The 24548-nt window shown below is 40.3% G+C and overlaps 2 protein-coding genes across 2 annotated transcripts in view; one reads left to right on the top strand and one right to left on the bottom strand.

Annotated features, from left to right (window-relative positions):
- Positions 1 to 285: 285 nt before the first annotated feature.
- Positions 286 to 8534, top strand: LOC139413842 (ADP-ribosylation factor-related protein 1). The gene is made up of 7 exons (XM_071161636.1): positions 286 to 927; positions 1039 to 1126; positions 1238 to 1320; positions 1460 to 1541; positions 1951 to 2021; positions 3852 to 3952; positions 4448 to 8534. The coding sequence occupies exons 1-7, from the start codon at positions 835 to 837 to the stop codon at positions 4533 to 4535; spliced, it is 606 nt and encodes a 201-aa protein (XP_071017737.1). The 5' UTR covers positions 286 to 834; the 3' UTR covers positions 4536 to 8534.
- Positions 8535 to 10488: 1954 nt separating this feature from the next.
- The window catches only part of LOC139413840 (3'-5' exoribonuclease HELZ2-like), a 35766-nt gene continuing 21706 nt past the window's right edge, over positions 10489 to 24548 (bottom strand). The window contains exons 7-20 of the mRNA XM_071161634.1: positions 23017 to 23815; positions 22817 to 22892; positions 19022 to 22505; positions 18584 to 18669; positions 18300 to 18437; positions 18052 to 18207; positions 17780 to 17924; positions 17357 to 17473; positions 15361 to 15553; positions 12731 to 12874; positions 12163 to 12372; positions 11911 to 12067; positions 11603 to 11770; positions 10489 to 11307 (exon numbers count right to left, since the gene is read on the bottom strand). Of these exons, the coding sequence (XP_071017735.1) occupies positions 11192 to 11307; positions 11603 to 11770; positions 11911 to 12067; positions 12163 to 12372; positions 12731 to 12874; positions 15361 to 15553; positions 17357 to 17473; positions 17780 to 17924; positions 18052 to 18207; positions 18300 to 18437; positions 18584 to 18669; positions 19022 to 22505; positions 22817 to 22892; positions 23017 to 23815 (5989 nt within the window). The 3' untranslated portion in view covers positions 10489 to 11191. The remainder of the gene's footprint in view (positions 11308 to 11602; positions 11771 to 11910; positions 12068 to 12162; positions 12373 to 12730; positions 12875 to 15360; positions 15554 to 17356; positions 17474 to 17779; positions 17925 to 18051; positions 18208 to 18299; positions 18438 to 18583; positions 18670 to 19021; positions 22506 to 22816; positions 22893 to 23016; positions 23816 to 24548) is intronic.

The raw sequence follows: 24548 nt of genomic DNA, 5'->3' as shown, positions 1-24548 counted from the left end.
TATTGACCAGGGTAAGCCTACACAAAACACAGCCCTTATTTTAAGTGTTTCTAAAATCCGCTACTGGAAAAATGAATGGTGGAAAAACGATAGGAACCATTTTCTTGTTTGACTGCTAAGTTTTATGGGTATTATTACTCATAATGTGGTACTTTATAATAGCATTTCCCAAACAAAAAAAGAGTGTGGTATATGTGGTAAAAACTACAAACGTGTAACTTTTTGCTGCGTACGTCCTAAAGCCACACGCATTATGGCCAATACTGGTCAGTTGCTATTTAATTTGCCACAAGACAACAAGTCCCACAATGCATTGCTTTCGTGCCTTCATACATTCAGGTGGCCACCGTGTTTACTAAAATGAGACTAGATAAAATACGATACCGCTGTCAAAGTAAATATAGCATGATGTCATGTTGTTGAGATAGCTAGCGTGCCCTTGATCTCCTTTTGCGATTTGTGAGTTGCTGAAATTGTCCGCTAGCAAATATCTGTTTATACTCGTCAGCGGCATTAACGAGATATACAGCTATAAAAGTTAGCATTAGCAAGCTACTGTAGTTAGCCAAGTATTTATGCCTTGATTGGCGCATTAGTTATATTTTACTTTAGTGTTTGGTGTCAAGTCAGCTAGCTAGTATCGATTACGAACTAGTAACGTTAGCTAACTTGCTTGCTTCAAACCACAGGTAACGTTAGCTAGCTAAACAGCTAGTCAGGTAACAGTTAGCTAATTCGACTTGCTAACTCTGGCTAGCCTCACAGCTGGATCTTTCCACGATGTGAGTTGGTGCTCGCCTTGCGCCTAAGCTAGTGTTTGTTTACAATCCTAAGATGTACACCTTATTATCTGGTCTGTACAAATACGTGTTCCAGAAGGACGAATACTGCATCTTGATCCTAGGACTGGACAATGCAGGAAAAACGGTTAGTCTTTTAGTTAGAAGAGCAGGTTGATATTACTGTTTATTGTTTGTCTCTTTGTTGGAGAAAGTGCTGCTGCTTGTTTGATTAGGCATGTCTTTCCTACACACACAGACCTTTCTGGAACAGACTAAGACCAAGTTCAGTAAGAACTACAAGGGAATGAATTTGTCCAAAATCACCACTACAGTTGGGCTTAACAGTAAGTAGCCAACCAGCAAGACCGACATTGTTGTGTTGCATTCAATTGTAGTACATTGCTTTCCATGAGTTCATGCCATTGTAATATGTTCTGCTACTCTCTCCTCACAAGTCGGCACAATTGATGTGGGCAAGGCTCGTCTAATGTTCTGGGACCTTGGTGGTCAAGAGGAGCTTCAGTCGCTGTGGGACAAAGTGAACACCAATATCAAATTACACACACTCAAAATAAATTATATCTAGCATGATGTAATATGCCTCATTATCTGTCAACTGATTACATTGATTTGAGGTTGATTGCTGGAACATGGCTTTGTTAACTTTGAATTCACAGTACTATGCTGAGTCCCACGGAGTGATCTATGTGATAGACTCCACCGATGAGGAGCGCCTATCAGAATCAAAAGAGGCCTTTGGTGAGTTTCTCACTAGGTTGTCCAAGGCATTTGGTGAAGAATGTCAACAAGGCTTATGGACTTATCTTTGTCATGGGCTACAGTCCGATTCACTTCCTGAAGTGTACACTTGTTCACTCCATATCATAGCTGTCAAAGGAATGGACTGGTGTGAGAATATGGTAGAAACTCCTTAGGCACTGCTTACACCAATCAAATGACTTTAAAGGGATAGTTCACTCAAACTGTCTATTAGTATTTTGTCCATTAGTTTACTCTTAATACAATCCCAATGCAATGACCTTTTCAAGATACAGCACTTTCAGTACAGAGTAGACACTGTTGAGAGGCTGTCAGCAGATCCACTCATAAGAGAAGGGTAGAGAATTTAACCTTAGCTTGGACTGACAGTTCTGTTTTCTTTTTCCAGAGAAAATGATCAGCAGTGAGGTTTTGGAAGGTGTGCCTCTCCTGGTGCTCGCCAACAAGCAGGATGTGGAGGTATTACAGTCCTGTCTGGTTGTTTTGAAATCACGAGTAGCCCTGTCTAAACTGACCACGTCTTGTATAAACAAAATATGAAGAGGCCTGTTAAAGAAATTGTTTTGCCCCTATGATCCATCGCTCATGCACACCTTGGTAGATGACAAAAACAGTGTTTAACATACTATATGTTGCCAAGCTCAGCATAATGCATCATTTTTTTAACTCTTTGAAATTCAGCCTGACAGTTAGACGCAAGCCAGCAACAGGAGAGTTAACAGTTTGAAACCCGGGTCTGACAGGAAAAATCTGTGGGGAAGTGAGCCGGCAACCAGAGGGTTGCTGGTTTCAAATCCTAGATGCCATTTGCCTGCTGTTGTACCCTAGAGCATGGCACTTAATCCCCCACTACAACAGCTCCCCGGGCGCCCAGTATGGCAGCCCCCTGCACCTCTCCAAAAACCTATATGTGTATGTATGCTTGTCTTTCAGAGGGGTTGGATTAGAAGTGGAAGTCATATTTCGGCTGGACTGTGTGTCTTTCAGAGGGGTTGGATTAGAAGTGGAAGTCATATTTCAGCTGGACTGTGTTTTTCAGAGGGGTTGGATTAGAAGTGGAAGTCATATTTCGTCTGGACTGTGTGTCTTTCAGAGGGGTTGGATTAGAAGTGGAAGTCATATTTCAGCTGGACTGTGTGTTTTTCAGAGGGGTTGGATTAGAAGTGGAAGTCATATTTCGTCTGGACTGTGTGTTTTTCAGAGGGGTTGGATTAGAAGTGGAAGTCATATTTCAGCTGGACTGTGTGTCTTTCAGAGGGGTTGGATTAGAAGTGGAAGTCATATTTCGTCTGGACTGTGTGTTTTTCAGAGGGGTTGGATTAGAAGTGGAAGTCATATTTCAGCTGGACTGTGTGTCTTTCAGAGGGGTTGGATTAAATCAAATCAAATCAAATTCAAATCAAATTTTATTTGTCACATACACATGGTTAGCAGATGTTAATGCGAGTGTAGCGAAATGCTTGTGCTTCTAGTTCCGACAATGCAGTAATAACCAACAAGTAATCTAACTAACAATTCCAAAACTACTGTCTTGTACACAGTGTGAGGGGATAAAGAATATGTACATAAGGATATATGAATGAGTGATGGTACAGAGCAGCATAGGCAGATACAGTAGATTGTATCGAGTACAGTATATACATATGAGATGAGTATGTAAACAAAGTGGCATAGTTAAAGTGGCTAGTGATACATGTAGTTAGAAGTGGAAGTCATATTTCGTCTGGACTGTGTCTTTCAGAGGGGTTGGATTAGAAGTGGAAGTCATATTTCGGCTGGACTGTGTGTCTTTCAGAGGGGTTGGATTAGAAGTGGAAGTCATATTTCGGCTGGACTGTGTGTTTTTCAGAGGGGTTGGATTAGAAGTGGAAGTCATATTTCGTCTGGACTGTGTGTCTTTCGGAGGGGTTGGATTAGAAGTGGAAGTCATATTTCAGCTGGACTGTGTGTTTTTCAGAGGGGTTGGATTAGAAGTGGAAGTCATATTTCGTCTGGACTGTGTGTTTTTCAGAGGGGTTGGATTAGAAGTGGAAGTCATATTTCAGCTGGACTGTGTGTCTTTCAGAGGGGTTGGATTAGAAGTGGAAGTCATATTTCGGCTGGACTGTGTGTCTTTCAGAGGGGTTGGATTAGAAGTGGAAGTCATATTTCAGCTGGACTGTGTGTCTTTGACCAATAAAGTGATCTTAATCTAAATCCATGTGATTAGGGTACAGATGGGTGAATTCTCTATTAGAAGATCCTCTAGGATTGTATTCATTTAGGCTTATGTTTTTGTTTCTCCCCTAGAACTGCATGTCTGTGCCAGACATCAAAACTGCTTTTAGCGACTGTGCTCCAAAGATTGGGAAAAGAGATTGCCTGGTGCAGCCTTGCACAGCCCTAACAGGGTAAGAACAGAGTCCGCATTACTCTGTTGTATATTGGGTCTGATTTGAGAACTCCATTAGGTGTGTGTGTCCGGCCGTAGGAGTGGTTAAGTTACTTTCTGAATGTAATCCGTTAGTTACGTTACCTGTCCAAAATTGTAATTTTGGATAACCCAAACTCCGTATCATCATTGTATTACTTTGAGTTATTTCTGGATTACTTTCCCCTTAAGAGGCATTAGAAGACAGAAAGCATCCCCACAAACATCCTTTCAGAGTTTAAAAGTACTCCAAGAAGTCATCTAGTTTTTCATATCTGTAATCTGATTACAATATTTTAGCTGGTAACGTAACTGATTAATTTGTTTAAAAAAATAATCAGATTACATGTAAATCGGTTTCTGTCTCTGTGCACAAATTAACTGTATATCATCATGGCTCAAAGAACAGCTGTACTCTTGCTGATAATGAATTATTTCTCAGATGGGGTTAATGAAGGCATTAATTCTCTCTTAGGCAGGGGGTTAACGAAGGCATTGAGTGGATGGTGAAGTGCGTCATCAGAAACATTCACCGGACACCGAGACAGAAGGACATCACATAGAACAAGCCATGACCTTCCCAACTCCAGAGCTCCCACAACCAGGAGGTATTCATTTGCCACCAAATGGTAGAAAACAGACTGAAACAAGGAGGGACTATATGGACTTACTGTCTAATATGAACTGTTTTCGATTGAAATGCAACCTTAATGAATACGAACGACCCAGGTGTCCCTTTTACTACAATGTGACTTCCAGAAACCGTGATGAACCCTACCCTCTAGCCCCGGCTCCATGTCCTCTTATTTGGGTGCTCTGAACTAATTTAGTTTTCAGATGCAGCTTAGCGTCAAGGGGATACAATTGGGGAAAAAATTGATTATTGTGTATTATTTGGTTATGTACCTTGAGGTGTAAAGCTTTTGAAGGCTTTTTCCTTTTGGCCTCAGCTAATGTGTGTCTTTCTGATCAAACTATTATAGTGTCATCGTGTCGTTAGTTTCTCCCTGGCTCTTAAGTACCTCCCTTCGGTAATATAATTCCAGGACCTCTATTCATAAACCATCTCTGAATAGGAGTACTGATCTAGGATCAGTTTAGCCTTTTAGATCATAAAGAATCAGATTTATATGGATTATATTACTCTCAACCCAATTAGGCTTAGTAGTCTCATTTAACGGTCAAGAGGATGAAACATGACAACTTTATGATTCATATTATGCAAAGACACTACATGTAATGGAATTGTACATTGTAACAGAGGGTCAACGATATATTCATAGACGGGAAATACTAGTTTTCGAGTTTGCAATGCCGTGTGTGGTGTTTGTGTATGGTTGAGTACCAAATGGCACCCCATAGTGCTCTGGTCAATAGTAGTGCACTGTATAGGGAATAGGATGCCATTTGGGACACGCCCTCTCTTTTTACTCGGTCAGTCTAACCTGGTGACATATGTAAAGTAATGCCGATGATCAGGCGGAAGATGTATTTTAATTACAGTATGAAGAAGATTATGTAATAAACATTTCAGAACAGTTAACTGTAGTTCGACTTGACCTTTGGTTCTTAGATTTCCGTTGGTGTGATGAATCATGTATAGAATGTCAGCCGTTTTAAAAAAACATTTTTTTAAGGAGATCGGAAATTCCGGTTCCTTTATTATATTCTGAGACAGACCACTAGGAAGGTAGAGTGGGATACACATGAAGAGGGGAAAACCGACATGATGGGATTCAAAGCCTAGTCACCAGGGTAATGGTAATACTTTATCAGTTGAAGTTAGTTGATTTTTCATCAGAATGTTCTTACTCACCTGCATGTAATACCCACTGGAAAATGTATTAAGTTATTACGCTATTGAGAAAAAGGTATTACTTTCTGTTCAAGTTCAACATGTTTATTATGCTATCTGGTGATTTATTACATAAAATAAGAAAACTTATTTTATTAGGGCAAGTTATGCAGTGTTACTGCGATATCCGTTGTTCCAGGGTGTAAACTTGTTTGAATACATTTGACCACCAATCTCTTATTATAGACCTTACTTATATAAATGCTTGCATTCCTAAATATTGGACTGAGGTAGTGGTGGTCTCCCATCGCTTTATTCAAACATATTGCTTCCACTTCACAAGTTCCCTGGATTTATCTATTTGACTTAGTGCCTTCAGAAAATATTCATACCCCTTGACTTATACCACATTTTGTTCAACATGGATTAAATGTTTTTTCTCATCCATATCTTATAAATTTAACTAAGCAAGTCAGTTAAGAACAAATTCTTATTTACAATGACGGATTACCATGATGACGAAGTGAAAACATGTTTTTAGAAATGTTGGCAAATTTATTGAAAATGAAATACAGAAATATCTCTTAATGTACATAAGTATTCACACCCGAGTCCAAAATGTTAATCCCATTTGGCAGCGATTACAGCTGTCAAATTGGTTGTTGATCGTGGCTAGAAAACCATTTTCAGGCTGTGCCATAGATTTTCAGGCAGGTTTAAGTCAAAACTATAATTCGGCCTCCCCGGAACGTTGACAGTCTTCTTGGTAAGCAACTCCAGTGTAGATTTGGCCTTGTGTTTTAGGTTATTGTCCTGCTGAAAGGTGAATTCATGTCCCTGTGTCTGGTGGAAAGCAGACAAACAGGTTTTCCTCTAGGATTTTGCCTGTGTTCAGCTCCATTCTCCATTCTGAAGATGGGTTTCCTGGATGAACTGTTGAGATACTGCAGTGTCCACCACAGCTGGAGGATGGCTTTGCAAGGAAATCTGGTTTTGTTTATCAGGAAGGGATTCACACACCAGTCATATGCTTACATGCAAAACTGGCACAATAATAAAACCATAAAATATAAGAAATCGCTCCAATTTAACCCGTCTTTGTATTTAATGTATCCTCAAAATGTAATTCCTTTTAACCCCCTAGGGTCGATGTCCTCACCCCCCGTGATAATCTAATTATCATAATAATAAAATAAAATCCTTAAATCTGTCAGTTTAAGCCAGAGATATGTTTTGTGCATTGGATGCGTCTCAATCCACCACATCATCTGCGATGAAAGGTGACAGAGCAGTGTTTGTCAGACCAAGAGACATTCTGAAAATCGTCTTTAGCGTCTGAATGGTTTGGCCTACAAACTATTTATTATGACACCTCTATGGAAAGGTGAGACTCTCTCAAACTTTTTTGTGTTCTACGTTTTGCCCTGCGAGCCAGTATGTTATTTTACTGGGTTTATACTTTGATGCAGGTTGGACTGAATCAAAACGCAGGTATTTCAGATGTATTTGCAGTATACCTTCCTTCACCTTCATATAGGTTAAATAGTAATATTTACTTAAAGGAGCATTCAGTAATTGCTACATTTTGACTTATAAATGAATATGTACCTATTAATTATTGAAGAATATAACTTATAAATGCCTCCATGAGCTTAGTTTAACTATCATACCCCATCAGATCCCAAATTATAAACTTGATGTACTCCAACGTTGTAAGCCAAAGTGAAGGTAAACAAACACTGTACAGCCTCAGAACATGGTTAGAACTTCAATTTTGATATCATGGATGGTCGGTCCATCCATAGCTCTATCTATGAATGTAATAGTAATTACATTTCTCCAGCCTCAGCCCTCAACTTGTTACCCTCCCCGCCTTAGTTTCTGTATCTTCCAGCAAGGTAATAATCCCAAAATCAACATTTTGAATTGTCATCTCAGTCTCCAAACTTGAATCCAATTGAAAACCTGCGGTTTGAATTGAAGAAGCCAGTCCATAAGTACAGACTAAGGATATCAAGGTTCTGGAAAGATTCTGTATGGAGGAATGGTCTAAGAACTCTCCCAATGTGTTCTCCAACCTCATAAAAGATTTTAGAAAAAGGCTCAGTGGGCCTCCTGAGTGGTGCAGCGGTCTCAGGCACTGCATCGCAGTTCTAGCTGCGTCACTACAGACCCTGGTTTGTTCCCAGGCTGTGTCGCAGCCGTCCCGACTGGGAGACCCATGAGGTGGCGCACAATTGGCCCAGCGTCGTCCGAGTTAGGGGAGGGTTTGGCCGGCCGGGTTGTCATTGTTCCATAGCGCTCTAGTGACTCCTGTGGCGGGCCGGACGTGTATGGTGTTTCCTCCGACACATTGGTGTGGCTGGCTTCGGGGTTAAGCGAGCATTGTGTCAAGAAGCAGTGCAGCTTGGCGGGGTTGTGTTTCGGAGGACACACGGCTGTGGACCTTCTCCTCTCCCGAGTCCGTACAGGAGTTGCAGCGATGGGACAAGACTGTTTACCAATTGGGGAGAAAAAGGATTGAAAAAAGAGAAGGCTCAGTGTCGTTATCCTCGCAAGGGGAGGGTGCTAGACAAGTATTGAAATCAGGGGTGCCAATAATTTTGACACCTATCCTTTTGAGATTTGGTTTTATTACTTATTAAACAAAATATCTTTCTCTGAGTAATTGTATTAGTTTAAAATAATATAATTTCCCTTTTTTTTTTTGCATACAATAAATAGCTCTGTTTTTGTATTGTTTGAAATAAATAGTATTTTATGCTCATCTTTATCAATGGTTCCAATAATTCTGAACCTGACTGTATGTCAGAGAGGATAGAACGTGTTTTGACAGGAAATGTCATGTCAATTGTGTAGCTGTAAAATCAGATGATCTGACCAAATGACTTCCAGAGAAATGAAACTAGGACAGGAAAGAGTTGAAATGAAAAACCTGAGCAGTGGGCAATATTATTTATCACATATGATTTTATAAATACCTCCCATGACTCGTAATAAGACGAAGCAATTAGCCTACTAAAATGTTTATCTGACTACATAAAGATCATTAAAATATACATGCAAGCATTCGGCAATGAGTTGATGTTGACTAGCAAGAATTGATCTGATAATTGTCTATATTAAAGGCAGATATTTAATTAACATTACAAAGCATACTTCTAGGCATATAGATCCTAAGGTTAACTGAGAAGACAAAGCATGAACAAAGACATTTTTAAAAGGCCCGAGGCCTAAAAGCCTAGGAAATGAGAATAGATCATACAACCTTCCTCCATGGACTGGATAGAGGATAAGAGAGAGAACAAAGGCAATTTAATTCCATTTATAACATCTGAATGTGTACCCTTCCTACCCCAAACCAACCACCATTAACCAATCAAAACAATACCAAGTTTACAGTAACCTAAACACACCCAGGCCCAATCTCCACAGGGTGTCACAGCATTTAAAGGATTGTGTGGGGGATGAAACCAATGTAAATAAGACAGAATTCCTGAGAGGACCATAACACCTTTTTGCATATAGTAATTGAGTTCACCCTATACAGATAACCACAGAGATCATAAATACATATAGATAGCATCAGAGTTTCAGATAGAAACCCTACATGGATACTATAGTATTATTCTATCACAGTCAATATTCAGTGGTCTGGATACTGTAACAGAGATATACATTTTCGCCCCTCAGAGGGCGAAGTGCTGACTAGTCCTATGTTCCTTGACCATTTGCCATGCAGCTCCAGGTGTCAGAGAGCACATCAATTAGGGCCGAGTATACACCTGTAACAGCAAGCTGTTTTACAATATGCTAAAGCATGTACACACATTAAAGGTTACTTGTTGTATTGGACCTTAAAATAAGTTCAGATGCCAGAAGGAATTTGACCAGAAGAGGCTGGTGGGAGGAGCCATAGGAGGACATGCTCATTGTAATGGCTGGAATGAAATAAATGAAACGGTATCAAACACACCAAACAAATGGAAACCACGTTTGACTCCGTTCCACCAATTCCATTCCAGACATAACAATGAGCCCGTCCTCCTATACCTCCTCCCGCCAGCCTCCTCTGGTATATACGTATTCATGTTATTGTATGCTTATGTTCCGACTGGGTTGATGAAGTTGTACTGAATTGAAGGCACAACCTATTTTAGTTCCCATAGGAATAGTCATCAGAACCCCACATTTATGTCAAATTAATATAAGCACCATATTAATGTCATACTCCTTTGTCACTCATGGATGCGGCGGCAGACACACAATCATGAATAAAGTACATGTGAAGCAGGAAGTGGTGTTTCAAAGCCACTAGAGGACATCCTCCCTCTGGTCCAATTGGATTCCATTTCATCCATCCAGTGATGAGTGATGACATGCCAGAACATGATCAGTCAAGCCTTGACTCACTGTAGTCATTATTAATCAGTAGTGGACCAATTCTCAGTGTGCTGGCCAAGGTCCAATCAGACTAATACCATGCCCCCTAGTCTACAATGCATACAATCAAAATCTTCCCTCTAGCATACTATTTGTATATGACTGGTTAGATTTGCATAAGTGTGGGGATTACTATTAGTCTGTCAGTCAGTGATTCTTTGATATTGATATAATAAATGTAATGTATATAAGGTTAGTTTTAGACATGGCAAACAATATTCAGGTAAAGTCCTGTGAACAGAAAAAAAAACTGCTTTATCACAAAAAGAACAAAGCCATTTTTATGATCAGCTATTACTTTATTAAATGATTTAGATCAAAAAGAATCCAATTTTTACCATACTACATCTAATATAATCTATATCTAGTCTACACACTGGAATACACCTACAGCAGTCAGACTAGGATTAAGTAATGCATAGTTATTTTACTATGAAACCTATTTTATAGCGTAACATTTCAGTCAGATTTAAGCTTCATTTGGGAAAATACGATCATTTATAAATGGAATGTGATACCTTGAAAAATTTGACCAAAAAGGTCTGCAGTAAAAAACAGTGTAGAACACAGTTGAAATGAAATTGTAAAATACAAATAGTAAAAGAGAATACAGCCATACGAATGTACACTATCTAGTACAGTTGATTTTAAAGATCACAGTATTTGATTCAACAAAAATATAAAACATTTCTCAAAAAATATAATTTGAACTTCACTGTAAATAATTGCAGAATAACATCTCACAGTTTAAACACAAAAACCAGACATTAAGAGCATAGGTGGTAATTAAAAAAGGAGACCATTGAATAACATTGAAAGGTCACATTAAAAATGACAGTGAGTGCAGTATTTAACTCATTTGACTCAACATTGAAACTGAAGCAACATCATAAATGTATCCTGAAAAAGTGATTTTTACTGTTCATTGTGCACCGAACCGGTGCCGAGACCACGTCGCTCAATGTAGACAGTGCTTACAGGCTATTTTGCTACTTTGCGCACAGAGATCTTTTTAGCTTCTGTGACAAAGTTCCTTGCCGTATAATGTTTGAGGAGTTGTCTCCAAGCGCCACTGCGGCTCAACAACTCCTGGTTACCTTTGAGAAGGGAAGAAAATAAACGAGTACAATGACACTGTAATGTCAGTGTTTCCCAACCCTGGTCCTCCAGTACCCCCAATAGTACTCATCTTTATTGTAAGCACACCTGATTCAACTTGTCAACTAATCATCAAGCCCTCAATGAGTTGAATGAGGTGTGTTTGTCCAGGGCTACAATGAAAAGGTGTTCTGTTGTGGGTTACTGGAGGACCAGGGTTGGGAAACATTGGTTTAGATCATACTCGTTCCAGTGATCTTTAACATTTATCCCTTGAGGAAACATCTCTCTCACCGATAATGCACAGTCCCTCTTTGGCCCTGGTAATGCCCACGTTTATCTGGTTGGGGTCACGAACAAAGCCCACATGTTTGGACAGCCAGGCCCAGTCCGGCTCTGTCTCGATCTCCTTGCTGGGTAAGGAGCGCACAGTGGACAGGATGACATAGCGCCATTCACTTCCTGCATGGGAGACGAAGCAGCATTGGTTATACCCAGGGCTAACCTAACCAGTTCAAAGTTCAAAAGGACAGCGGGGGACAACCATAGAATCACAATCAAGATGGAACTGAAGGTAAAGTAAGAAAGAGTAAAACGATCACCTTGACTTTTTGTGATGGTGGTGACCGTGATTTCGTCCAGTTTCATTTTTCTCAGTTCTTTCTTAATTTCGGCCACCTGGGCATTGTAGGGAGATAGGATCGCCATACTCTGTTGTTTCACTTTGGATTCTGTCACCAGCTGCTTGGCGAGCCGAACCTGTAATAAACAAAAAGTTGATTTTGGAATCTCGGTGTACCAGTGGCATGGCAAGATTTGAGTGTTGGAGTTGAGAAAACCAAGAGGTTCCTTACCACTATGTCTCTCTCCTCCATATTCGCTTTGGAGTTTTCATTTCCTTTTTCTGTGCTCACAACCAGGCTGACCTCTTTTCCACTGACGTTGCCGAAAACAATGTGCGTCTGCCTGCCGTCAGCCTGAAGGACACTATTTGGGCGATCCACGTCAGTCTTCAGTTTGCCTTCATAATACTCCTCTGATGGGAACTTGCATATATCTTCATGCTACAAAAAGATAGAAGAATTTGTATTTTCTCATTGGATATCAATCCATCTCTATCCGTATCTGTATAGTCAAAGGCACCGTAGCATTTTACCCTTGATCAACAATCATGAGATTTTATGATGTGAATTAAGAGTACCATTTTGAATGAATTCATGAAAGACTAAATATGACCCCCTCTTAAATCAAATCACATTTCATTGGTAACATACACAAATTTAGCAGATGTTATTGCGGGTGTAGCGAAATGCTTGTGTTCCTAGCTCCAACAGTGCAGTAGTATCTAACAATTCACCACAATACACAAATCTAAAAGTAAAAGAATGTAATTAATAAATATAAATATGAAGACGATATTACCATTCTGTACTGGGTATCCAGCATCACTGTCTGGGACCGGCGTTCAAAGTAGCGCTCAAACAGAGACTTTGACATCCCCAACTTCCTCACAAGTTCATTCTTGATGATGGGACGTAATTGTTTGTGGTCACCAAGCAACACAATCTTGGAAGTGGAAAGAGGTTATGTCGCCATCAATCCTCATGACTTGCAAAAACGATGATGACTTACATTGGCTTTGGCATGCAGTTGATAAAACAGGTTGATGTTAAAGCTTAGTTTAAAATAAGATCTACTTTATTAGTCCATATGAGATGGAATTTTGTCTTCTCCCTTTTTCCAACCGATCTGATATACTGAGAGTACAAAATATTAAGAACACCTTCCTAATATTGAGTTGCACCCCACCTTTGCCCTTAGAACAGCCTCAATTTGTCAGGGCATGGACTCTACAAGGTGTCAAAAGTGTTCCACAGAGATGCTGGCCCATGTTTACTCCAGTGCTTTCCACAGTTGTGTCAAATTGGCTGGATGTCCTTTAGGTGATGAACCATTCTTGATACACACAGAAAACTGTTAAGCTTGAAAAAAAAAACACAGCACCTACTACCATACCCGTTCAAAGGCACTTCAATATTTTGTCTTGCCCAGTCACCCTCTGAATGGCACACAAACACAATCCATGTCTCAATTGTCTCGAGGCTTAAAAATCCTTCTTTAACCCGTCTCCTCCACTTCATCTACATCTAAGTGGATTTAACAGGTGACATCAATAAGGGATCATGGCTTTCACCTGGACTCACCTGGTCAGTCTTTGTCATGGAAAGAGAAGGTGTTCTTAATGTTTTGTCCACTCAGTTTACACACACACACACACACACACACACATTAGGTTTGAGAAGCTGGAGCAGAGAGCAGCTGCAGGGCAGTGCCCAGTGAGCAGATAAGGGGGTTAAATTCCTTGCTTAAGGGAACATAGGGAGTAGGTAGCACCTGAGAAATTGATGCCAGCAACCCTCCAGTTGGGTTTACACTAGAATCTATAGCCACAGTAAAAATGTGCTTTTTGGTCTTTTTTTAAGGTTAGGCATAAGGTTAGCAGTGTGATTCTATAACAATGCACTGTTTCCATGTCCAAAATCAAGGGTTAGACAACATGCCCAAACATTTTTTACCGAACATTTTTACACAAATGAAAATCTTACTGAGGAGCCCCACTGAGATGAACATTGTATGGCCCAGGCCTAAACAGTTGCTGCTGGATTGAACACCGATGGAAGACAAAGTCATTCTACTACATAATGAACAAGCAGCATCACAAATATAGGCCTATAAATGTTTTACCTTTTATTTTAAACAAGTACGCACCATTCTATAAGAAAAGGTAACTAAATATTTATGGTATATATTTAAGCAATTGGCCATATATATAAAAAAAACAGAGGTGTCTTATTGCTATTATAAACAGGTTACCAATGATATTAGAACAGTAAACAAGTAGTTTTGTGTCATACCGTTGGTACACTATATATACACAAGAGTATGTGGACACCCCTTCAAATGAGTGGATTAGGCTATTTCAGCCGCACCTGTTGCTTACCGGTGTATAAAATCGAGCACATCGCCATGCAATCTCCATAGACAAACATTGGCAGTAGAATAGCCTTACTGAAGAGCTCAGTGACTTTCAACGTGGCAAAGTCACAGGATGCCACCTTTCCAACAAGTCAGTTCATAAAATGTATACCATGCTAGAGCTGCCCCGGTCAACTGTAAGTGCTCTTATTGTGAAGTGGAACCGTCTAGAAGCAACAACGGCTCATATGCGAAGTGGTAGGCCACAAGCTCACAGAACGGGACCATTGAGTGCTGAAGTGAGTAAATGTCGTCGGCCCTTAGTTGCAACATTCACTATCGAGTTCCAAACTGCCTCGGGAAGCAATGTCAGCACAAGAACTGTTAGTCGGGAGCTTTGTGAAATATGTTTACATGGCCGAGCAGCCGAACACAAGCCTAAGATCAAATTAAATTCTATTGGTCACATACACATATTTAGCAGATGTTATTGTGGGTGTTGCGCAATGCCAACCATTGGCTGGAGTGGTGTAAAGCTCGCCGCCATTGGACTCTGGAGCAGTGGAAACACGTTCTCTGGAGTGATGAATCACACTTCACCATTTGGCAGTCCGATGGATGAATTTGGGTTTGGCGGATGCCAGGAGAACTATCTGCCCCAATGCATAGTGCCAACTGTAAAGTTTGGTGGAGGAGGAATAATGGTCTGGGGTTGTTGTTCATGGTTTGGGCTAGGCCCCTCAGTTCCAGTCTGGAGGCTTTTTTAGCAGCAAAGGGTGGACCAACTTATTAATGCCCATGATTTTGGAATGAGATGTTTGACAAGCAGGTGTCCACATACTTTTGGTCATGTAGTGTATATTGTCTCTTATAAACTGGGTGGTTCGAGACATGAATGCTGATTGGCTGAAAGCTGTATACCACGGGTAAGACAAAGCATAGATTTTTACTGTTCTAATTACGTTGGTAACCAGTTTATAATAGCAACAAGGTACCTCGGAGGTTTGTGCTATACGGCCATATACCACACCTCCTCGGGCCTTATTGCTGAATTATATTACCTTATATTAACTTACCTTTTCTGGTTTGTTGCTGACCAATGGGATGAGGGCCTGAGGTTCCGTTGCCATAGCACATTCATCAATAAGGATCTGGCGTGCACTGACTGTTTTAATCAGGTTAGGAGTGGAGGCTGCTGTGCAGGTGCACAGAATGACATCGTGTCTCTGCAGCTCATACACACGAGCTTTATTCAGAAGCTTTTTGTAGCTAGAAGAAAAACAAAAAAAACAATGTATATACAGTACATTCATAAAGTATTCAGACTTCTTGACTTTTTTCACACTTTGTTACGTTACAGCATTATTCTAAAATGTATTCAATTGTTTTTTCCCCCCTCATCAATCTACACACAACACCCCATAATGACGAAGCAAAAACAGTTTTTAGAAATGTTTGCTAATTTATAAAAAACTGATATCACGTTTACATAAGAATTCAGACCCTTTACTCAGTACTTAGTTGAAGCACCTTTGGCAGTGATTACAGCCTAGAGTATTCTTGGGTATGACGCTACAAGCTTGGCACACCTGTATCTGTGGAGTTTCTCCCATTCTTCTCTGCAGATCCTTTCAAGCTCTGTCAGGTTGGATGGGGAGCGTTGCTGCACAGCTATTTTCAGGTCTCTCCAGAGATGTTAGATTGGGTTCAAGTCCGGGCTCTGGCTGGGCCGCTCAAGGACATTCAGAGACTTGTCCTGAAACCACTCCTGCGTTGTCTTGGCATTGTGCTTAGGGTCATTGTCATGTTGGAAGGTGAACCTTTGCCCCAGTCTGAGGTGCTGAGCTCTCTGGAGAAGGTTTTCATCAAGGATCTCTTTGTACTTTGCTCCGTTCATCTTTCCCTAAATCTTGACTAGTCTCCCAGTCCGTCACTGAAAAACATCCCTGCAGCAGAATGTTCCGCCACCGTGCTTCATTGTAGGTGGTGCCAGGTTTCCTCCAGATGTGACGCTGGGCATTCAGGCCAAAGAGTTCAATCTGGGTTTCATCAGACCAGATAATGTTTCTCATGGTCTGTGATTCCTTTAGGTGCCTTTCAGCAAACTCCAAGCGGGCCTTTTACTGAGGAGTGGCTTCCGCCTTGCCACTCTATCATAAAGGCCTGATTAGTGGAGTGCTGCAGAGATGGTTGTCCTGGAAGGTTCTCCCATCCCGACAGAGGAACTCTGGAGCTCTGTCAGAGTGACCATCAGGTTCTTGTTCACCTCCCTGACCAAGGCCCTTCTCCCCCAATTCCTCAGTTTGGCAGGGTGGCCAGCTATAGGGAGAGACTTGGTGATTCCAAACTTCTTCCGTTTAAGAATGGAGGCCACTGTGTTCTTGGTGACCTCCAATGCTGCAGCAATGTTTTGGTACCCTTCTCCAGATCTGTGTCTCGACACAATCTTGTCTCGGAGCTCTACGGACAATTCCTTCGACCTCATCGTTTTGTTTTTGCTCTGACATGCACTGTCAACTGTGGAACCTTATTTAGACTGATGGGGGGCTTACCAAATCGTGTCCAAATCAGTTGAATTTACCCCAGGTGGACTCCAATCAAGTTGTAGAAACATCTCAAGGATGATCAATGGAAACAGCATGCACCTAAGCTCAATTTCAAGTCTCATAACAAAAGGTCTGAATACCTATGTAAATAAGGTATTTCAGTTTTTTTTATATATATATATATATATATTTTTTTACAGTTGCTAAAAAAAACGGTTTTCACTTTTTCATTATGGGGTATTTATTGTGTGTAGATTGATGAGGGGAAATAATTAACATTTTTTTCCGAATAAGGCTGTAACGTAACAAAATGTGGAAAAAGTCAAGGGGTCTGAATACTTTCCGAGTGCACTGACTAATTTATTAGACTAATTCTATCAGGTTTCAAAGAAATTAGAATGTACTGTATATTACAAGGGAATACTGTAATACATATTACCAATTCTATCAGATGTAGGTTTCACAGAAAATTCAATAAAAATGTACTGTATATTACAAGGGAATACTGTAATACATCTTTACTCACTCCTCAATTTCTTCGTCTGTCAGCTCCTCTTTCTCCTCTATTCTGCGGTCAAACTCTTGTATTTCCCCAGAATGCGGATTTTGTTCTTCCCGTATGCGATGATGCAAGGTAATAGCTCTGAAAATGGTACATAGTGTGAGATCCAAATTCATTAACAATTGCAGGAAACATTTGACAAAAAACATGTTGACACCGGTCAGACAAATGATGAAGCCAGCACTACGACCAGGTTATCAAAGACAAGTGAGATGGTTTCCCTGAAAAAGTGGCCAAAAAAACATTTAATTTGTTTTCATAAAAAACATGTAAACAATTTATATTTTTTTTCAGTTGAGTCGATATTGGAAAATGACCCGAAACAACTAAAAAGCTAAATGACTTTTTACAGTGCACAACTGCAGAGTGATTTCATGTGTTTTATACCTGAGTTTTGTCTTGGACCGCTCTTGGCGAAGTGACCTGGGAGACAGCTGAAGGATACTGCCTGGGTATGGGTACTCCAGCATCTCCATTTGTCGGCTGTACAACCTGAGGGGCTTCAGCTTGTCTCCAAACCTCAACAGGTACTCTACAGAATGTTCACAATTCATAGAATGCTAGAATGTTCCCTACAGAACTTTACTCATGTTTAAGCTGTGAATGTATTATACATTATTTTGTAATGACAATTTAAATGTATGCATTAAGAAACTTGCCAGCAACCACATCAACAGACTTGTTGGAAGGACCACAGTAGAGAATAACTTCTTTCTTGTCCTTGTCCTTGGGATCTTCAAATATCCTGGGGTTGTGGGAGTTTAGCACATGGTACCAGTACACAATGTACACTCCTACAACGGTCTTTCCAGTCCCTATGAAACAGGTGTGGTTTTTATTCCAGTAAACATATCAAAAAGCCATATAACAGCTTCATGTACTCTTGTAGTACAATTTAATAATTTACCAGGTGGTCCTTGTATGAGTGTGAAGTTGTTATTCAGAGCTTTCTCCACTGCATCATATTGACTCTTATTCAGCTCTGGGAGACCTTCTGGTGCCTTTTCTCTCATGAGTATGTGTCGTGGTACAACAGATTGCGAAGCTACAATCCCAAAAAAGACAACAAAACAATACTTTCAAACATATAGTTTAACAATGACATTGTGAACTGTAAACCTCCTCAGATGTAAAATGGGATTACTTGAGACACTTTTTTTTTGTCTATTTATGTTATTGTCCAGCACTTACCTCCTTTTGGAATAGGTTGTCCTAGGGCTATTTTCTGCACAAGCTCATTTGCATGCACAACATTGTTCACAGCCATTTCTTTACGTCTAGATAATAGAAAATGTTAAACACCATTAATTATAATATACTGAATTAATATAGGAACATTATGCCCATCCAATACAAATATGGGATAGTACTTTTACATTAGGACCTTATTTTAAACAGAATGCAATGTTGGTAACAATGTATTTTATGGTCCAGAAATTATCAGGTATTTACTAAAACATTACATGTTTAAATGGTAATTACATTTTAAGCAACATTTTGTTGACTTAGTTTTAAATAAGTACCGGAACTGTAATATAAAGTGTTACTGAAATGTCTATACATTTGAAATGACAATTGATAAATTCATGGCTCTCTCTTCTTTCTCTTACTAATTAATGTAATACTTACACGTCTGGTAGAAGCTTTGGGATTATCTCAACTGTATATGTTGTCTTTCTCTGGGAGACACACTCTGGAATGGTAACCATTGGCAAATGGTTGATGTAGAAGTGCACTTTTCTGGCTTGATTTGGAGAGTTCTTCTTTGGTTCGTCGAACTTGGTTGTAAAACCATGGGCCACCCATGTGTAGTTTTGAGGGTCAACTACTTCATCTGATTGGTCAGGGGTTGAGGCCAGTTTCAACCCTCTTTTTCGGATACACAGTAAGCACTTGTTAAGGTTGCATTCAATGGCCCATTCTTTAATGTATTCGAGAGGAAGGTCAAAACTTCCTTCTCGTTTGCTTGCTTGCAAGTTCAGCTCCAGGTCCTCAATGATTATGATGTCACTTTCATCCACAGCATTGGCTGCAGACTCCATCTCACAAAGTGGTTTCCAGATCCTCACATACTCTTCAGCGTTTCTATATTCACTCTTGGATGGACGGTCTGCACATTTGGAGAAGCATGTGATAGGGCTGTGCGCATGGTCTACACACACCTCAAATGTTGGTTTGATGCACACCAACTGAAGAGTGGGTGTCCAATAACCTCGCTTTTTTTCAGATGTAATTTGGACCGGAAGTGTGTCTCCTGGCTTCAACCGGAGAGTAAGATCAACATAGTGCTCCATTTCAATTTTTTCATCTTGTCCATGTGCAGTTCTATGAGAGTCATTCCCAGTGTCAAGCAAATCCATTGTGGTATGTTTTGGCACACTCTTAAAATGTTCCATTTGCTTTGTTGTGGCGCTTAGTATGAGAGACCTTGCTATGTTCCATTTTTCCTGGTCAATTGCATCAACAATGTCTCGCCAAGTCTTTTGTGAAAGCTCGGTACATGCAGAAGAATTTTGCACCCTTTTTAGCTCTTGGTGAGTTTTGGCAGTGTCAACTGAGTACACTCGTCTTCTCCATGTTAGAGTCATGTGATTCTCGTTTGAGTCGTACAGTGGTTGATCCTCCAGTTGCAAATCTCTGTACATAACAGGCAAACTGTCTGGAAATGAGTGACTGTCAAATGGAAATGACAGCTTGAAACTGTCTCCTACCTCAACACCAACAACAAATGCTATCTTCAAAGCATTTTGTTTCTTCATGTCCATGGCAAAGGAAATCATCTCAGCCCTCTTTTCATACTCATTGGCCTTCTTGTATATTTCTTCATTCTTCTGACCCAGAATGTCAATGTCTTGTGGAGAATATTGGACTGGAGTGCCGCTTAGAATTGAATGCAAAAGCCTTTGCAGGATAACATCCATGTAGCGACGTATGGGCGAGGATGCGTGTGTATAGGACTTCAGATGCAAGGAATAGTGCCCAACAGTTGCCTTAGGGGATGAATTGGAACGGATGACATACGCTTTGCCAAGACACTTCCTAAACTTATATATCACTGGAAGGAGCTGGGGATAGATGTCATCTGTAGCTATCAGATCAATCATTCTGTCAGTGTCAACTTCCCCGTTCCCAGCAGCTGATAGGATCTCATTCCACACTGATGTTAGCACGGGGAAGCTTTTGCTCTCCAAGACCTCTTGGTCGTGGTCAAGGTTGTGCCTTAGGTGTGAGGACAGTGATATGATGTCTTTGCACTGCGCTTTCAAGTCTTTGACCATTTTAGGGTCAGGTCTTGCTTGACATCGGAGAGGAGTGCAGTGCATGGTTTCTTTTGCGTTGATCAAAAATTCAGACACAGAATTGTTGAACAGTACACTAAGCTCCTCAATCATCTGATGGGATCTCCTCTTCCCCGGCATCTGGTGATCATCCAGTCGTTTATAGTTCCAATCCTTGCCAAGCCTGGCCTTCCTTTGGACTTTGGCAAAACGATATGCCACAGCAACACAGTCTTCTACAGTATCAAACTTGGCCTCTTCTCTTGACTGTTTACTGATGATGTCCTCCGCCTCTTCATAAGATAACTTTCTATCAGAATTGATCTGAGAAAGATTGAAGTTCTTGTCAATGATTTTGTCTGTTGCCTTGTCTACTTGTACCACTAATGAAATCACCATACGATCTCGACCAGGCAGGAGACTCAAGTGGTTGAGGCTAAATGGTTTTGGGAACATGTAAACTGGTTCTTTAGGACTGTAAAATGTAGCACCCTGTTTTTGTGCACAATCATCCAACGAATCACCAATCTTCACGAAACTTGCCACATCTGCTATGTGGACTCCAATCTCATAATAGCTGTCCTTGTCAATGACACTAATTGCATCATCCAAGTCTTGGGACTTCTTTGGGTCAACAGTGAAAGTAGTCAACCTTCGGAGGTCCTCTCTGTTACCAACGTGGGTGTCTTCCCAGGAACACACTTCATCTAAAACATGTCTGGGAGGCGATGGTTCGACTTGAAATTCTGCGTCCAAAATCTTTAAGCCCTCTTCCAAAGATGATCCTATGGGAACAATATCTATCACGTTCCCTAACGGAAAGGGATAGATTTCATTGCTTTCTTTTTTCGTTTTCCAGTCAAAGACCTCCACCACAAAGACATGATTGCGTTTGATGTCTTCATCAAGGTATTGATGTCTGACAATCTCCCATTCTCCGTCATCGTGCTTCCATATTGGAATAAAATTGCGACTCTTCTTATTGACCAAGGTGCAAATTTTGGTAGTGTTCTTATTGAGGGGTACCATTATCTTTCTGAGATATTGATATTCAGACGTTTTGCGTTTATGGTAATCTTCATCTTCGAGGGTACAAACAAACACACGAGAGGATTCAGCTGCCTTGATGGTGCCTATCACCTTTCCCTGTGAATGGCCCTCACGAAGAAATTCTTCTACCACCACTTTGTCACAAGCGAAGGACTTGCCGAGGTTAGCTCTACCTTTGATGATAATGTGCTTAGTTGGGTTGTCAAATGGTATGATATAACCGGCGTTATATTTCTCCATGACCAATTCACCTTGCTTGTACACATTTGGCTGCTCTCTCAACAACCGCAACAACTCAACTCTTTCATCTTTGGTACTATCGTATGGTCTTTTTTGGTCTACATTTTTCGATTCCGATTTGTCTCCATCAGATGAATTGTACATTGCCATGTTTTGCTCCTCTTGCAGCTGTTGGAGAATCGCATCCACGTTGTTCCCTGTGCCGAACATAACTGACTGAGCGCTGGTCTCATCCAGGTCTTCTGACCGTTGGAATCTTGACATTTCCTTGATATCACTATCAATTATGTCTTGTGTAAGGTGTTTCGGTTCAGCACTTCCCTTTGTTATACACTGGTCAATGTAGTTCCTCCAGATTCTGGAGCACTTTCCAAAGTAGCACAGAGCGGCAGCATCTCCAACCACAACAACCTGGGATTGAGCCCTAGTCATGGCCGTGTTCAGCACGCGAGCATCGTTGAAAAACTCCACACAATGTGAGTCAGAAGGGTGAATGCTGTCACGGGTTTGAACGGCTGTCAATACTATTGCTCTAAACTGTTTGCCTGTCAAGAAATAATGAAAAAATTGTATGGTTAAGGACTCATTATTTTGACAGATAAAAAGGTTTCTATACAAAGATCAAAATTACATACCAGTAGTTAAATCTACAAAATAGTGTTATTTAATGTACATATCTAGGAAACAATAACAAATTATTGGAACCAATGTTTGCAAATGAATCAAATCATATAACATTTTATTGGTTGCATACACATATTTGGCAGACGTTATTGCGGGTGTAGCGAAATGTTTATGTTCCTACAATACAGTAGCTCCAAAAGTGTAGTAATATCTAACATCTAATGATAAATACCTTGAACATTGGCAATATTTTCCACAGTCACTCGGCTCAGGGATATTTTCCGAAGCTCTTTCCTGATCATTGAAACCTACGAAAAAAGACAAACGATGATACAAAAAAGTCACATAAATTTGTTTTGCTGTTCCCCTATTTACTCAAGAAATTTATTAGATTTCCTAAACTAAGTTCAAATGACAAATAACAATTTTTACCTGGCATCCTTCAGAGAGAACACAGACTGAGCGTTGATCCTTATTCCCCCATGCGGGTGGCCAATCTCTGAGTAGATTTTGCACTATTTTAACCACGCATGTAACCTCTTCAAGATTAAACCACGACATGGATGTGTTGTCCAAGTGAGATTCTCCTCTGACATGGTGGAACCTCAGGGGGTGGCAGTTCGGATGAGCTGGGACATTACCTACAGCCTTGATGGCATCAGACTTGCCAACATAGAAGTTAGTGGACACGAATTCTACTATCTCTTTGGTGGAGCGATAGTTCTCGTTGAAAATGATTCTGCTTTTCAAAGCTGCACTACTCTCTTGGGCTTGATAGTAGTGGAACAGACGGTTCAGCAAGGTGTGATTGGAGCGTTGGTCATCGTCCACTGAAAAGAGCTTTGGTCCCATCTGCATGTGATCTCCAGCAAGAACCACTCGAGTTACTGGCCCAGCCAGACCAAGGGCCATCAGAGCTTCACATTCAAGCATCTGGGACGCTTCGTCAATCAGGATGTGGGTGAAGTAGCCACCAGGGAGCTTCAGGTCCTGGAAGTGCCTTGCCATTGCAGTAGTTGTGATGACTATTCGATGGCAATCTAAATCACATTTGGCAGGAGGTAGGAAAAACTGTCCGTTTTCTGATAGAAGGCAGTACTTCTGTGTGATCTCATCTGTGGCACTCACTGGAACCCCTAGTTTATTTGCTTTTATCCTCAGTGGCTTCATCTCAGGGTGTCCAGAGTTAATGTATGAGTGGAAGTGGTCTTTGACATACAAATCTGCAGAGCTGACAAGAGAGAGTTTAGTCGTGCTTAACTTTTAACAGTGATTGTCCTTAAACCCAGAACTGAAAATTGCTTGCCCTACTTTTTTAAATGAAATTGATGCTTTACAAGTAATTAATAAGCAGGTACACTGTAACTACGAGTGAAATTCAAATATGTATTAACATTGGGATTAATACATGGCATACAGATGTGCCATCTTAATTTGATCATTCTGTTGTCGCAGAAAATGCCAATTTAAGAGTATATACAGTTTGTAATTTCCACTTTAACATTTCAGACTTGATTTGTCCTAATGAAAAATGTATCAACAAAATGTCAATTTATTATAATCCACATAATTCAAATTTCCTGTTGCTGCAGGATTATTAACCACAGTGTATTTTCACAATTTGTTACATAATACTTAAATGTCAGTGTATACTGTAACTGTCAAACTGATATGAGGCTTACACAATACAAATGATTGATGGACCCACTCATAATAGTGCAACAGCCTCACTGTGTTCTTTTAAGTAATCATTACAAAGATGTCAAATAAACTTCCTTTGTTGCTAATCTAATGTTTACAAAAAGCTCGCATAAGTAGGAATACTTGCACAAACCAGTTTTTACCAGTCTTAAGCACTATGTATTATGTAAAAATGAGTATCTGTGCCAGTCAATGAATTGCATTAGGTAAGACTGAAAATACATGAAGGGACTAGAAAGTTGAACTCGGTGTAAGTGAATTGG

Source organism: Oncorhynchus clarkii, chromosome 7, assembly GCF_045791955.1.
Source record: "Oncorhynchus clarkii lewisi isolate Uvic-CL-2024 chromosome 7, UVic_Ocla_1.0, whole genome shotgun sequence".
Taxonomy (NCBI): Eukaryota; Metazoa; Chordata; class Actinopteri; order Salmoniformes; family Salmonidae; genus Oncorhynchus; species Oncorhynchus clarkii.
This window is presented reverse-complemented; position numbering and strand designations above follow the sequence as displayed.

Coding starts and splice junctions, on each gene's coding strand:
- LOC139413842 (XM_071161636.1), top strand. CDS start 835: ATGTACACCTTATTATCTGGTCTGTACAAATACGTGTTCCAGAAGGAC. Junction 1,542..1,950: donor AGAATCAAAAGAGGCCTTTG/GTGAGTTTCTCA, acceptor TTCTTTTTCCAG/AGAAAATGATCAGCAGTGAG. Junction 2,022..3,851: donor CCAACAAGCAGGATGTGGAG/GTATTACAGTCC, acceptor TTTCTCCCCTAG/AACTGCATGTCTGTGCCAGA.